The sequence below is a fragment of the Phyllobates terribilis genome, unplaced genomic scaffold (assembly GCF_046119375.1).
Source record: "Phyllobates terribilis strain yellow unplaced genomic scaffold, ASM4611937v1 Scaffold_5__5_contigs__length_657084704, whole genome shotgun sequence".
Lineage (NCBI taxonomy): Eukaryota > Metazoa > Chordata > Amphibia > Anura > Dendrobatidae > Phyllobates > Phyllobates terribilis.
In genome coordinates this window covers 265,119,104-265,131,632 of record NW_027362765.1, presented here as the reverse complement: position 1 = coordinate 265,131,632, position 12,529 = coordinate 265,119,104, and the positions used below count along the sequence as shown (strand labels likewise).

The following is a 12,529-nucleotide window of genomic DNA, read 5'->3' as shown; positions in this document are numbered from 1 at the left end:
TTTGATAAAACATTAATTCTATACTGTATATATATGGTTTTCAAATAATATTCACAGGAAAAATTGGGCGATAATATTGTTTATGTAGTAAGTGTTGTCATTTTCAAGTCCTTAAAGAGAAATTTCACTAGTTTTAGCATGTTAAACTTGCTACAGCATGGAATAGAGGTTATGGAAGTGAATAAAATGTATTTTTTACTTTTCATTTCTTATCAACATTGTGGAGATATTAACTGGTAAATTTAGGATTCTAATATCTCTTTTAACAAGGGGAAAGTTGGTAGAAATTCGACATTCAATCCTAGAGGCATTGATTTTTTTCCCTGTGTGATGTTGACTAATCATAAGCAAAAGCCATTGTGAAGATCTGAAGTTGTGGGTTATAATAATCACCTAGGCAGGTTAACAATGCAACTATTTTTTATTCCTTATGTCCATGGTCTTATAGGAACTCCAGGTAGATGGCCACAATGCAACGCCGCCAGTCCACAAGATCCCAACACGGACCGGTAGTTCCACTGCCCCCGTACCAGGCAATAGCCATTGTCTCCCAACTTTTGGGTGGCCCACAGCTTTTGTATCTCCTGCCAGTATAGTCTGCAGTCACAGCCCATGCTCATCCAGACAACGGATACCATGACCACAGCACATGTATCCAGCTCCAGTCAGCAACAACCACCCCACTCCCTTGTCAGTGTCCTAAATACCCCAAGCCGCTCCCCTCCAAAATTGAGTCTGGCCCTCGGGAAACAATATCCCCAAAGCTAACTGTGCATTAGTAGAAGTATTTTCCTTAAGCCGAGCCTCACTGCATGTGAAACCCTCTGTGGTGACTGCTCCACTGAGTCTACTATCCCCATCCACATAATGGGACTAGTGGCTGGGAGAACAATGGCTTGAGGCCCCTGAGACACTAACAAGAGTAAAGGAAAGATTGCCTTACCTAATTACCAATCTTGTGTCTGGCCTTATGTATGCATAAGATCCAGATGGCACGTCTTCCTCTGCTTACTGTCACTAAATGGAAACATTGATTCCTGAGGCTGAACACTTTCCAGGAGAGATTTGTGCCCTAATTGAACACAGCAAGCAAATCTCTAATAAAACAATAAGTTTGAAGTAACCGGTGCTCCGTGCTGGAAAAAGTCTGCATCCCCTGCATCCCTTAGATCTTGCATATGCAGTGATTACAGCGGCTACCAAAATTTTGGACGCACTCCAATGCCCCTTGCATGAAACATAGAGGTCAGAGGGCCTCATGAAAAAAAAAGTTCCCATTATTAGGAAGCGGGGCTCGCATACTGTTATTGCCTATGCAGAGCGTACAAGGGCTGCCAAAAATTTGGAGACACTCCAATGCCCCTTGCAAGAGATGTAGAGGAGGGCCTCCTGAAAAAAATGTTCCCATTATTAGGAAGTGGGTCTCCCATACTGTTATGGCCTACGCAGTGAATGCAATGGCTGCCAAAAATTTGGAGGCACTCCAATGCCCCTTACAAGAGACGTAGATATGATAATAATGTAGATATGGCGGAGATTTAATGGTGGATGAGGAGGATGAGGAGAAGGAGGAGGACGAAAGCAAATAGACAAAATCAGGAAGCATATACCCATGTCTGGATGTGAAGACAGAGTTGCATGGGAATAGAGTTAGACCTCCAAAAACAAAGACACTGTATTTGAGTTTATGTTACGCTGCTATCATTCGGTGGTGTTGAGAAGTCTGGCCCAATCCAGCCTTTGTTCATTTCTATAAGAGTCAGCCTGTCAACATTTTCGGTTGACAGGCAGATGTGCCTATCAGTTATAATTCCCCCCGGCGGCACTAAAAATCCGCTCTGACAAAACGCAGGGCAGGCCAGGACCTCCAAGGCGTAGAGTGCCAGTTCATGCCACGTGTCCAGCTTGGATACCCAATAATTATAAGACACAGAGGAATCAATGAGGATGTTGATACGCTTGGCAAGGTACTCCTTCAGCAACTTCTCAAACTTTTCCCTCCTTGTGAGACTACCACACGCATTAGGGCTTGTGCGACGGTAGGGTCTGAGAAAACTGTACCAGAACTTTGACAGTGTTCCTCTGCCTCTGCTGGATTGGATTTGTGTCTCTTTCGCCTGTACTTCTTGGTTGTCCAATGAACTGTGACCTCTGCCACCGGCGTTTTCAGATGGGAACTTTTTTAAGAATTCCACAACAAGGGCCTTCTGGTACTGTCCTATTTTAGTAGACCTGTCCGCCGCAGGAATAAGAGATAGAAAGTTCTCCTCGTAGTGTGGGCCTAGACGTTTCACCAACCAGTAATGACTGTCACCCAAAAAATTGGAGAACGCGGGGGTCATGGGAAAGGCAGCATAACATAAACTCAGCCTTGTGTGCCAGACTGCTAACAGGCAAGACTTCTGTGTCCTCACCAAGAGGACGACTGACCATGCTCTCCTCCTCATTATCCTCCTCTTCCCTCTCCTCAGGCCATCCACGCTGAGCAGACGGTATGACAGTTGTGCTGATAGTACCATCTATAGCGCAGGAAACTAGCTCCTGTTCTTCCTCCTCCTCCTTTTCCTCATTGTCACCCAATCCACGTTGGGATGAGATGAGGCTGGGCTGTGTGGAATCACACTGTATGATTCCTTGCTCCATCTCATCGTGCTATTCCTGCAATGCCTCCACTTTAATTGTGAGCGGCGAGCATTTCAGAAGACAGAGAAGCGGGGTGGTGACTCTAATTATGGCATCATCGCCGCTCACCATCTTGGTGGAGTCCTCAAAGTTTTTTGAGGATGGTACAGATGTGTGACATCCATGCCCACTCCTCAGGTCTTATGTGTGGAGGTTGACCTGAATACCGACAGCCGTGTTGATGCTGGTAGTCAAAAACTGCCCTCTACTGGTCACACATCCTTCCCAACATCTGCAATGTTGAGTTCCAATGCGTGAGGACATCACACACCAGTCGTTGAGCTGGAAGCTGCAAACGCTGCTGAAGCATGGCAAGGGCGGCGGAAGCTGTAGCTGACTTTCTAAAATGGGCACACATGCAGCATAATTTGACAAGCAGATCTGGGTAGGTTTTGAGAAGCCGCTGAACCACAAGGTTAAGCACATGGGCCAGGCATGGTTCGTGTGTGATCTTGCCTTGCTTCAGAGCCACCACCAGGCTCCGGCCATTGTCACAAACAACCATGCCTGGCTGTAGGGTCAGCGGTGTCAGGCACAGATCTGCCTGCTTTTTCAGAACAGACCACGACTCTTCGGTGTGCGGTTTGTGACCTAAGCATATTAACTCAGCACAGCCTTTTGCCGCTTTCCCGAGGCAGTGCTGCAGTGCTTCCAGTTTCTGACTGATGTGGTCATTTCAGAGATGGAGGCTGAAGAGGAGGAGGAGGAGGTGCAGGAGCTGTAGAATATGGGGGCAACCCTGATTGACCCAGGGCCTGCAATCCTCAGCGTTGGGAGTTTGTGTTCCATCCCAGGTCTGACTGGATCCCGACTTCCACTATATTAACCCAGTGTGCTGTCAGCGAGATGTACCGTCCCTGCCCACAAGCACTTGTCCACGTATCCGTGGTTAGGTGGACTTTCCCAGTAACTTCATTGTTGAGGGCACAACTAATGTTGTGGGACACGTGCTTGTGTAATGCGGGGACAGCACACTGGGAGAAATAGTGGCAGCTGGGGACTGAGTAGCGAGGGATGGCCGCCATCATCATGTTGCGGAATGCTTCCATCTCTATGAGCCTAAAAGGCAATATTTTGAGCGCAACATTCGCGAAATGTGTGAATTTAGTGTAACTTTTGGGGCGTTGGCTGTGTATTTGTGCTTGTGTTCCAAGGACTGGGGTAGGGACAACTGAATGATGCGCTGGGACAAAGACGTGGACGTGGTTGCTGATGGTGCTATTTGACAGTGTGCAACAACAGGTGTAGGGCGGGAGGCATCTTTGCATACGCCATAGACAGGGGATTGGCTTGCACGCACAACAGTGGAAGAAGCAGTGGTGTCACCCACAGACACTGTTTTTGGACCCTGGCGTTCGGCCTACCTAGTCGGGTGCTTTTCTGTCATGTGCCTGATCATGCTGATGGTGGTCAGGCTGCTAGCTTTGCTACCCCTGCTGATGCTGGCCAGGCAGATGGTGCAAATGGCTTTTTTTGAGTTATCTGCAGAGTCTTTAAAAAACAACCAGATTCTGGAAGACCTGACAGTTGCACTTGCAACTTCCGTCGTGTTGGTGTCCCGGGTAGCGGTTGTCCGCCTTGTGTCTGCAGCCTCCACACTTCTTCTTCCTGCCTGTTGAGGTGCTCTCCCCCTGTGTGCTGTTGTCTTCACTTCATGTTCCCCTGCCAGGATGGGTCAGTGACTTCATCATCCACCACCTCATCTTCCACTTCTGCACCCTGGTTCTCCTCCTGACTTTCTGGCAATTGTGTCTCATCATCATCCACCTCTTGCGACAATAATTGCACTTTCTCGCCTTCGTATGACCGTGGCTGCTCAAATATTTGGGCATCGCTACATGCGTTCTCCTCTTGCCCCTCTTGAAGCTGGCCAAGTGAGAGACCTCAATCTATAAATGGAAAAGTGAACAGCTCTTCAGAGTTTCCAAGTGTTGGATCAATTGTCTCCGGGCAATCGGCATGGTGGAAGGAAGGAGGATCAGGGTGAGGAATATGCGGTCCAGACTCGGCTACTGAGACTTGACCATGTGAAAGACAGGGTGGTGGTGGTAGTGGCAAAGTGACTGTAAGCGTTATCTGCTATCCAACCAACAACCTTTTGACACTGCTCTGGGTTCGATAGTGGTGTGCTGCGGTCCCCTAGCAATTGGGACAGGAAGGTCAGGCGACAAGATGTGGGTGTTTATTGTGGCACAATTTCAGCTTGCCCACGGCCTCGGCCTCTGCATGCACAATCACCATCATGTCCACTTCCCCTTCCCTTGCCCTGCGTCTTGCCCATTTTAAATGGAGGACCATATTTTCCACGTTCACTACAAATGCCTGGATTTGAACTGCTGTTATATGTGATATGTCTGACGGACACCCATGGTTTAAATGGCGGCCCTGTAATTTACTATTCTTCACAGCTATCATGTGTGAATAGCTTCACTGACACACTGATGCAAAACTCTAAATGAAGGACAATATTTTCCACATTCACTACAAATGCCTGGATTTGAATTGCAGTTATGTGTGATATGTCTGAGGAAACCTACAGTTTTAAATAGTGGCCCTGTAGTTTACTATTCTTCACAGCGATCACGTGTGAATAGCTTCACTGACACACTGCTACAAACTGTAAATGTAGAACAATATTTTCCTCGTTCACTACAAATGCCTGGATTTAAACCGTAGTTATATGTGATATGTCTGACAGGCACCCATGGTTTTAAATAGCAGCCCTGTAGTTTATTATTCTTCACAGCGATCACGTTTGAATAGCTTTACTAACACACTGATTCAAAACTCTAAATGGAGGACAATATTTTCCACGTTCAGTACAAATTTCTGGATTTTTATTGCTGTAATATGGGATCACGTCTGATGATGGAAAAGATCTGGCTGTATTCTGCAGTGCTAAAAACATTTTTGTGGGAACAATATAATTTTTTTTATTCTCACAGCTTAACATTATAAACTTCTGTGAAGCACCTGGGGTGCACCACACATCTATATAAGTTCCTTGAGGGGTCTAGTTTCCAGAATGATGTTACTTGTGGGCGGTTTCCACTGATTAGGCACATCAGGGGCTCTCCTAATGCGACATGGTGTCCGCTAATTATTCCATCAAATTTTACATTCAAAAAGTCAAATGGTGAGCCTTGCATTCCTAGCCGTGCCGTTCACCTAAACAATGGTTTTCCCCCTCATATGAAGTATCGGTATACTCAGGAGAAATTGCAAAACAAATTCTATGATGCTATTTTTCCTGTTACTCTTGTAAAAATGCAAAATTTGGGGCTAAAAAACATTTTTGTGGAAATTTCATGGCTCAATGTTGTAAGCTTCTGTGAAGCACGTAGGGCTTCAAGTTGATCACCACACATCTAGATAAGTTCCCTGAGAGGTTTAGTTTCCAAGTGTCACTTGTGGGCAGTTTCCACTGTTTAGGCACATCATGAGCTCTCCAAATGTGACATGGGGGCCACTTATTATTCCAGTGAATTTTGCAATCAAAAAGTTGCCCTGCTGTGCGACCAAACAGTAGTTTACATTCACATATTGGGTATCAGTGTACTAAGGAAAAATTTCATAACAAATTGTATTGTGCAATTTTTCCTGTTACCCTTATAAAAATGCAAAATTTGGTGCTAAAAAAACATTTTTATGGGAAAAATTAGACTTTTTTATTTTCATGGCTCAAAGTTATAAACTTCTTTGAAGCACCTGGGGGTTCAATGTGCTCACTACACATCTTGATAAGTTGCCTGACGGGTTTAGTTTCCAAAATGGTGTCACTTGTGGGCGGTTTACACTGTTTAGGCACATCAAGGGTTCTCCCAATGCAACGTTGCAGCCACTTATTATTCCACCAAATTTTAGATTTAAAAAGTCAAATGGCGCTCCTTCACTTCCGAGTCCTGACGTGCGCCCAAACAGTGGTTTTCCACCACATATGGGGTATCAGCATGCTCGGGAGAAATTTGCACAACACATTTTGGGGTCTATTTTTTCCTGCTATCCTTACAAAAATAAAAAAAAATTGGATCCAAAGTAATATTTTTGTGAATAAAAAGTTAAATGTTTATTGTTTTCTTCCACATTCCAAAAATTCCTGTGAAGAATCTGAAGGGTTAATAAACATCTTGAATCTGGTTTTGAGCACCATGAGGGGTGCAGTATTTAAAATAGTGTCTCTTTTGGGTATTTTCTGTCATATAGACCCCTCAAAGTAACTTCAAATGTGATGTGGTCCCTAAAAAAATGTTTTTGTAAATTTCGCTAGAAAAATGAGAAATTGCTGGTCAACTTTTAATCCTTATAACTTCCTAACAAAAACAGGTTTGTTTTAAAAATTGTGCTGATGTAAAGTAGACATGTGGTAAATGTTATTTATTAACTATTTTGTGTGACATGACACTCTGATTTAAGGGCATACAAATTGCAAAATGTTCAAAATTTTTGCCAAATTTCAGTTTTTTTTTCACAAATAAAGGCAAGTCATATCAAAGAAATTTTACCACTATCATGAAGTACAATATGTCATGGAAAAACTGTCTCAGTATCAGTAGGATACATTGAAGTGTTCCAGAGTAATTACCTCATAAAGTGACACTGATCAGAATCGTAAAATTTGGCCTGGTCGTGAAGGTGAAAACAGGCTTGGGGGTGAAGGGGTTAAGGATACAACATTTTTTTTGTTATTTTTGTATTACTCTATTTTGTTAGTTGATGTAGCTATCTAATGGCTTGATTTTGCAGAACATGTAATTTTTTTCCATTAGCTTTTTAGGGGTGCATATATTTCAATTTCATAATTGTTTTACTGTATTTTATTCTTTGCCATTGGACCTCCTTACTTCAATGCATGCCCCTGGGATTATTAATAGAGAATATCATTTTTTGTTATTTGTACTAATGTCTTTTAAAATAGATATTTAGAAAGGTATAATAGTTATGTGTATAAATAATATAATAATACTTTTGAACAAGTAACCAATATTCTAGTGGCTTACAAAGTAATCTATTATTTTTATACATGCAAATTTATCTATTTACATCATGTTTCAATTTGTCATTTTTTCCCTAGAATTTACTTGGCACTCACAACTTGGGACGGGTATATTATGAGCCCATAAAGGATAGACATGGAAATGTATTAATAGTCACAATACGAGAAGTTGAAACACTTTATTCATTTTTTAATGGTAAATGGATGCAAATTTCTAAGTTACAAAGCCAGAGGAAATCCCTATCGACTCCAGAGGAACCAACAGCACTTGACATCTTGCTTATAACCATCCAGGTAATGATGGAACTTACTGTAAAATTCTGTTTTACTGGCATTAGTGGGACCAATATACTACGAAAAAAGTACACTTTTTTTATTGATCTTTTATTTATTTATTAAAGTTCGGACTGTTCTGAGGGATTTCAGGCCAGTGAGAATTCTAGACAGTTTCTGAACTATTAATAATTCATGTGGTGTTCACAGATATGAAAGAACGTTGATTTATTCAACATTCCTAGAAATGAATTCTAGACATGACATTCACTTACATTACACAAATGCCTGTCTTTTCAACAAAACCCACACAGTCTGCTATCTTTTCTTTGGTTGTCTTTCAGGCTGATGAAGTGCTGATGACTATTATAATTACTAGCTATAATGTTTGAATACCGCAGTCTGCAGCAATCGATGATGGAGGAATCTCAGACATGGTGCTTTACGTACTCTGAACAGTGATCATACATAGTACTAGCATTTCCTTTTCACACTTGAGTAGACCTAAATTATCAATGATGGACAATGTACCAAGTTGTGATGATACATATTAGGCAGAAAAAGGAGAAAATCTATAGTGCAAAATTAGAAAATCAAGGCTTGTGCATTTCATTTCCTATGGGACTGTGGTTTGTTGATTGTGATCATCATATATGTTTTTTTAGTGTCTGAGTATCAAAATTGGAATGCTTAGTTAGCCCTGAACTCTAACTGTGATACTGGACTCCCAAGGCAATTAATGATAGCAAAAAAAAAAATCAAAAACAAAAATTTTTTATTATAAAATCACCAAAAGTAGAGTTGGTGCGAAGACTGCCTAAAAAAAAGATGAGTCAACGGATGCCGTCTGATAAGAAAAGGTTCTCCCTTTTACATTCCATAGCCACAGACCACCATTGTGATTGATGGAAGGGATTTACACTTTCCCTTCTATCAACCACAATGGTGGTCTGTGGCCGCTGGAATGGGAGACGGAGTTCCTCCTCTTACCGGACGGCATCCATTGGCTCAGCTTTTTTTTTAGGCAGTCTTCACACCAACTCTACTTTTGATGATTTCATGATAAAAAAAGTTGTTTTTATTGCTATCATTAATTGCCTTGGGTGTCAGTATCACATTTAGGGTTCAGGGCTAACTAAACATCCTATTTTGATGCTCAAATACTAAAAAAAATACATGATGATGACAATCAATAAACCAAAGTCTTGTTTTTCTAATTTTGCACTGTAGATTTTGTCCTTTTTTCTGCCTAATATGTATCATCACAACTTGGTACATTGTCCATCATTAATAATTTAGGTCTACTCAAGTGTGAGTATTGCTATCATTAATTGCCTTGGGTGTCCAGTATCACAGTTAGGGTTCAGGGCTAACTAAACATCCTATTTTGATGCTCAGCAGATGTGCGTCACGATTGAACAATTACATTGACTAATCTAAAGGAGTTCTGCTGATGCCATCAATTAAGAGTCAATACTCCCTCTCCCATTCCCGTGACCACAGTCCACTGTCGTGGCCAATGGAATGAGCATGTGGCACCCCAGGGGTCCGGTTGCCACAGTGGCATTGCCTCCCTCACAAGAGGTGATGCCATGCCTGGAAGCAAGCAGGGGTCCCCTAATCAGGTTTTACTAAGCATGCAACACTTTCCTGGCTCCAGACCAGCAAGGGGAGTTCCTCACCTTGGCAACTGTGATCTGGAGGTGGGGTTAGTTAGTCTTAGTGTGAGGAGTTGAAGTCAGGACGTCGAAGAGAGAGGGGCTGGAGACTGGAAATGCGCGGCAGCTCACCCCAGAAGAACCAGCACAGAAGAACCGGACACGGGAGTCCGAGGCTGTGGGGCACTGAAGGCCAAGCAGCAGAAACCGGAGAGCAGGAGACTGCAGGTCTCCTGGCCACATCAGACGCCCGGAGGCTCAGCAGCAATGCAGGGCCCAGCACTGTCACGTGGGAGCGACGCACCAGGAAGGCCCGAGCTGCCTGCCATACGGGTGAGCACAGAAACTTTGCACTCAGGGACGAGGGCCACCAGACAGTTACAAGCAGCAGGGTCAAAGAGATTAGTGGAAAGGGAAGGCCTTCAACTCCTGGCGAGGTGGATTCCTTACTTGCTTCCAGGCTGCCCGGACTTCCACTTCTAGCCAGTACTCATGTCCCGGTTTGCCTAATCACCGCCAGCAAAGATAAGAGGAAACCGCCATTAAGTTGTGGACTGATTATTGCTGCGCCATCAACCCCTGCACTACAACGCCCAACATAACCCATAACATCTACACTGCCCTGGAGCTAAGCTCTACCTGTGGAGAGCCACACCATCTCTGCTGCAGTAACATCAGCTCCAGAGGACCTGCTCCGCAGCGGCGGCTCCCTTAGCCGCATACCACAGGTGGCGTCACAAACTTTATACAATCACTATAAATCCCCTATCAATAACCCCTTTTTATTTACCGCCCTGGGTAACGGACCGGGTCACCGCCACTGTGACATCCCCCAGCATCTACCGGCCCGGCACCGGGTACCCCACGGCCCAGGGGGCGCATCAAGTTCATGGAAAGAAATTTACAACAGTTCTAGTAAAAATTGTCTTTCTTTTCTTATTTCAATAAAGAGTTATCATCACACTACTATTTGTTGCACAACTTAACTGCCTTTTGCTAATGTTGGCCATTTTTCTTTGCAGTGATGGTAAATACCCACCATCTTTTATATCAATCGTTATCTAGATTTTAGTCAGGTTATTAAAATAATTTCCGTAAGCACTAAGCCACGCAATGAGTCCAGATGAGTCACATATGCGGCCATGTTGGAGAAATGGATAAAACTGAGCTAATCAAGCTTTGAACTTTATATTGTTGTATGTTTCAGTGAAATCAGAACTTAGACATGCGTAATATGTAATTCATTTAGTAATTCTCTTTCTAAAAGAACAGAATGGAATTTCCACTCAGATTTTGTTTCCTGACATCCCCCTATTGCTCAGCGATCATTACCTTCATCTGTAACGTACCATTCTCGTTATACATTTAATAGACCCAATAATTATTCTTATTAATGGACAGATTAAATGATAATTCAGATATCTGAAATTAATTTAGAGGTTAGTTTCTAAGTGAAGTTAGGTTTTAGGTTGGCCATACACATGAAAAAACTGATGGACAGATACTTTTTCAACCTACAGTTATTTTTCTCGCCTCCATACCGGCTCATTCAAGTGTATGTTTATATCATGTCACACACCTTCAAAATATACAACTGGAAAAAAAATGATGGAACTTGTTGAAATCCAACGTCCCTAATGCCCCATTCCTCCGACACTGGCCATTATGAAACAGTCAAAAACAGTGACATAACTTGCGGTTCATGTGCCCCAAAACAAAATCTTCCACATAACTCCTAACTTTCACGAGTATATATCAATTTTCTTATAATGGCCAAACAGACCTTTTGGGCCCTTATAGGCTTCAATGCCTTTATATTTATGCCCTTGGACAAAATGACTTTTATCTATTATATATAACTGGCTTAAGTAATTTGATTAGGTTTTATTATTGAAAGCAAATATCAAGTTGAAATCATGTAATAGTCTTGAACTGTCTATGTCACCTGGTAATGTGATTGTGTCTAGATAAATTTATAAATCTGCTATATAGTGCTTTGTAAAAATATTTTCTTCCCAGATGCAATGAGATTTCCACACGCCCTATTAGAACTTGAAGAAATCACAGATGGGCTCAATACTTTCCTTGACTCAATACTTTCCTTGACTTCTGGACATGTAATTTTTCCTTTCCACTGCAGAGAATAGAGCAACCAAATGCTTCTTCCAGAGATAACAGCTAAAGTAACCACCAGGGTTTAAAGAAGCCAGACATACAGCAATCAGTTGACTAATGGCAGCACATCTTAAATAATTTGTATTATTTATTAAAATTTTTATCTATAAAAATAATATTTTAGTGCCCATGTCCAAACATTGTTATTATTTACGGTATGTGTCATATATAATCCAGTTATTCTATAAGAGAAAGGGTTAGGATAGGGGTGGGCAATGAATGCTTCCAAAAGGAAAGAATTAATAATTTGGCTGGTAAAATGTTTTTCAACTCCAGTCCTGAAGTAGCCTCAACAGGTTATGTTTTGAATATGAAGGATATCCTAAATGTATGACTTGTTGGAGGAGGTTTAGTACAGAAACAGTGGTGTACTGCACTACAGCTGATGTTCAAGTCACAGTTTTGTTTAATTTTCTCCTTAGGAAATATTGAATTATCAAAAGCGGAGCCAACAGCGCCTTTCCCCAGGACTATACCTTGGCTACTTAAAACTTTGCAGCTCTGTAGATCAAATCAAGGTTCTTGTCTCTCAAAGACTCCCCAATATGTTATGCCATGTGAAGATAAGGGACAACAGCAATATTTCCAAGTAAGCCTTTACTTCACACCCTTTTTAAGTCATTTTGAGGAAAAAAATATTTGTTTCTTTGATTTTCAAATAATCTCATTTTTTTTTTACTGCACAATAAAACTGACTAAGTCAAATTCCAAAGATTTCCGAGGTTCCATAGTAGTATTTCAAATCGAA

The 12,529-nt window shown here is 42.1% G+C and overlaps 1 protein-coding gene across 1 annotated transcript in view; it reads left to right on the top strand.

The window, feature by feature from the left end:
- ANKFN1 (ankyrin repeat and fibronectin type III domain containing 1) overlaps window positions 1-12,529 on the top strand; it is a 1,224,583-nt gene that overhangs the window by 864,616 nt on the left and 347,438 nt on the right. The window contains exons 12-13 of the mRNA XM_073684132.1: window positions 7,754-7,969; window positions 12,204-12,370. Of these exons, the coding sequence (XP_073540233.1) occupies window positions 7,754-7,969; window positions 12,204-12,370 (383 nt within the window). The remainder of the gene's footprint in view (window positions 1-7,753; window positions 7,970-12,203; window positions 12,371-12,529) is intronic.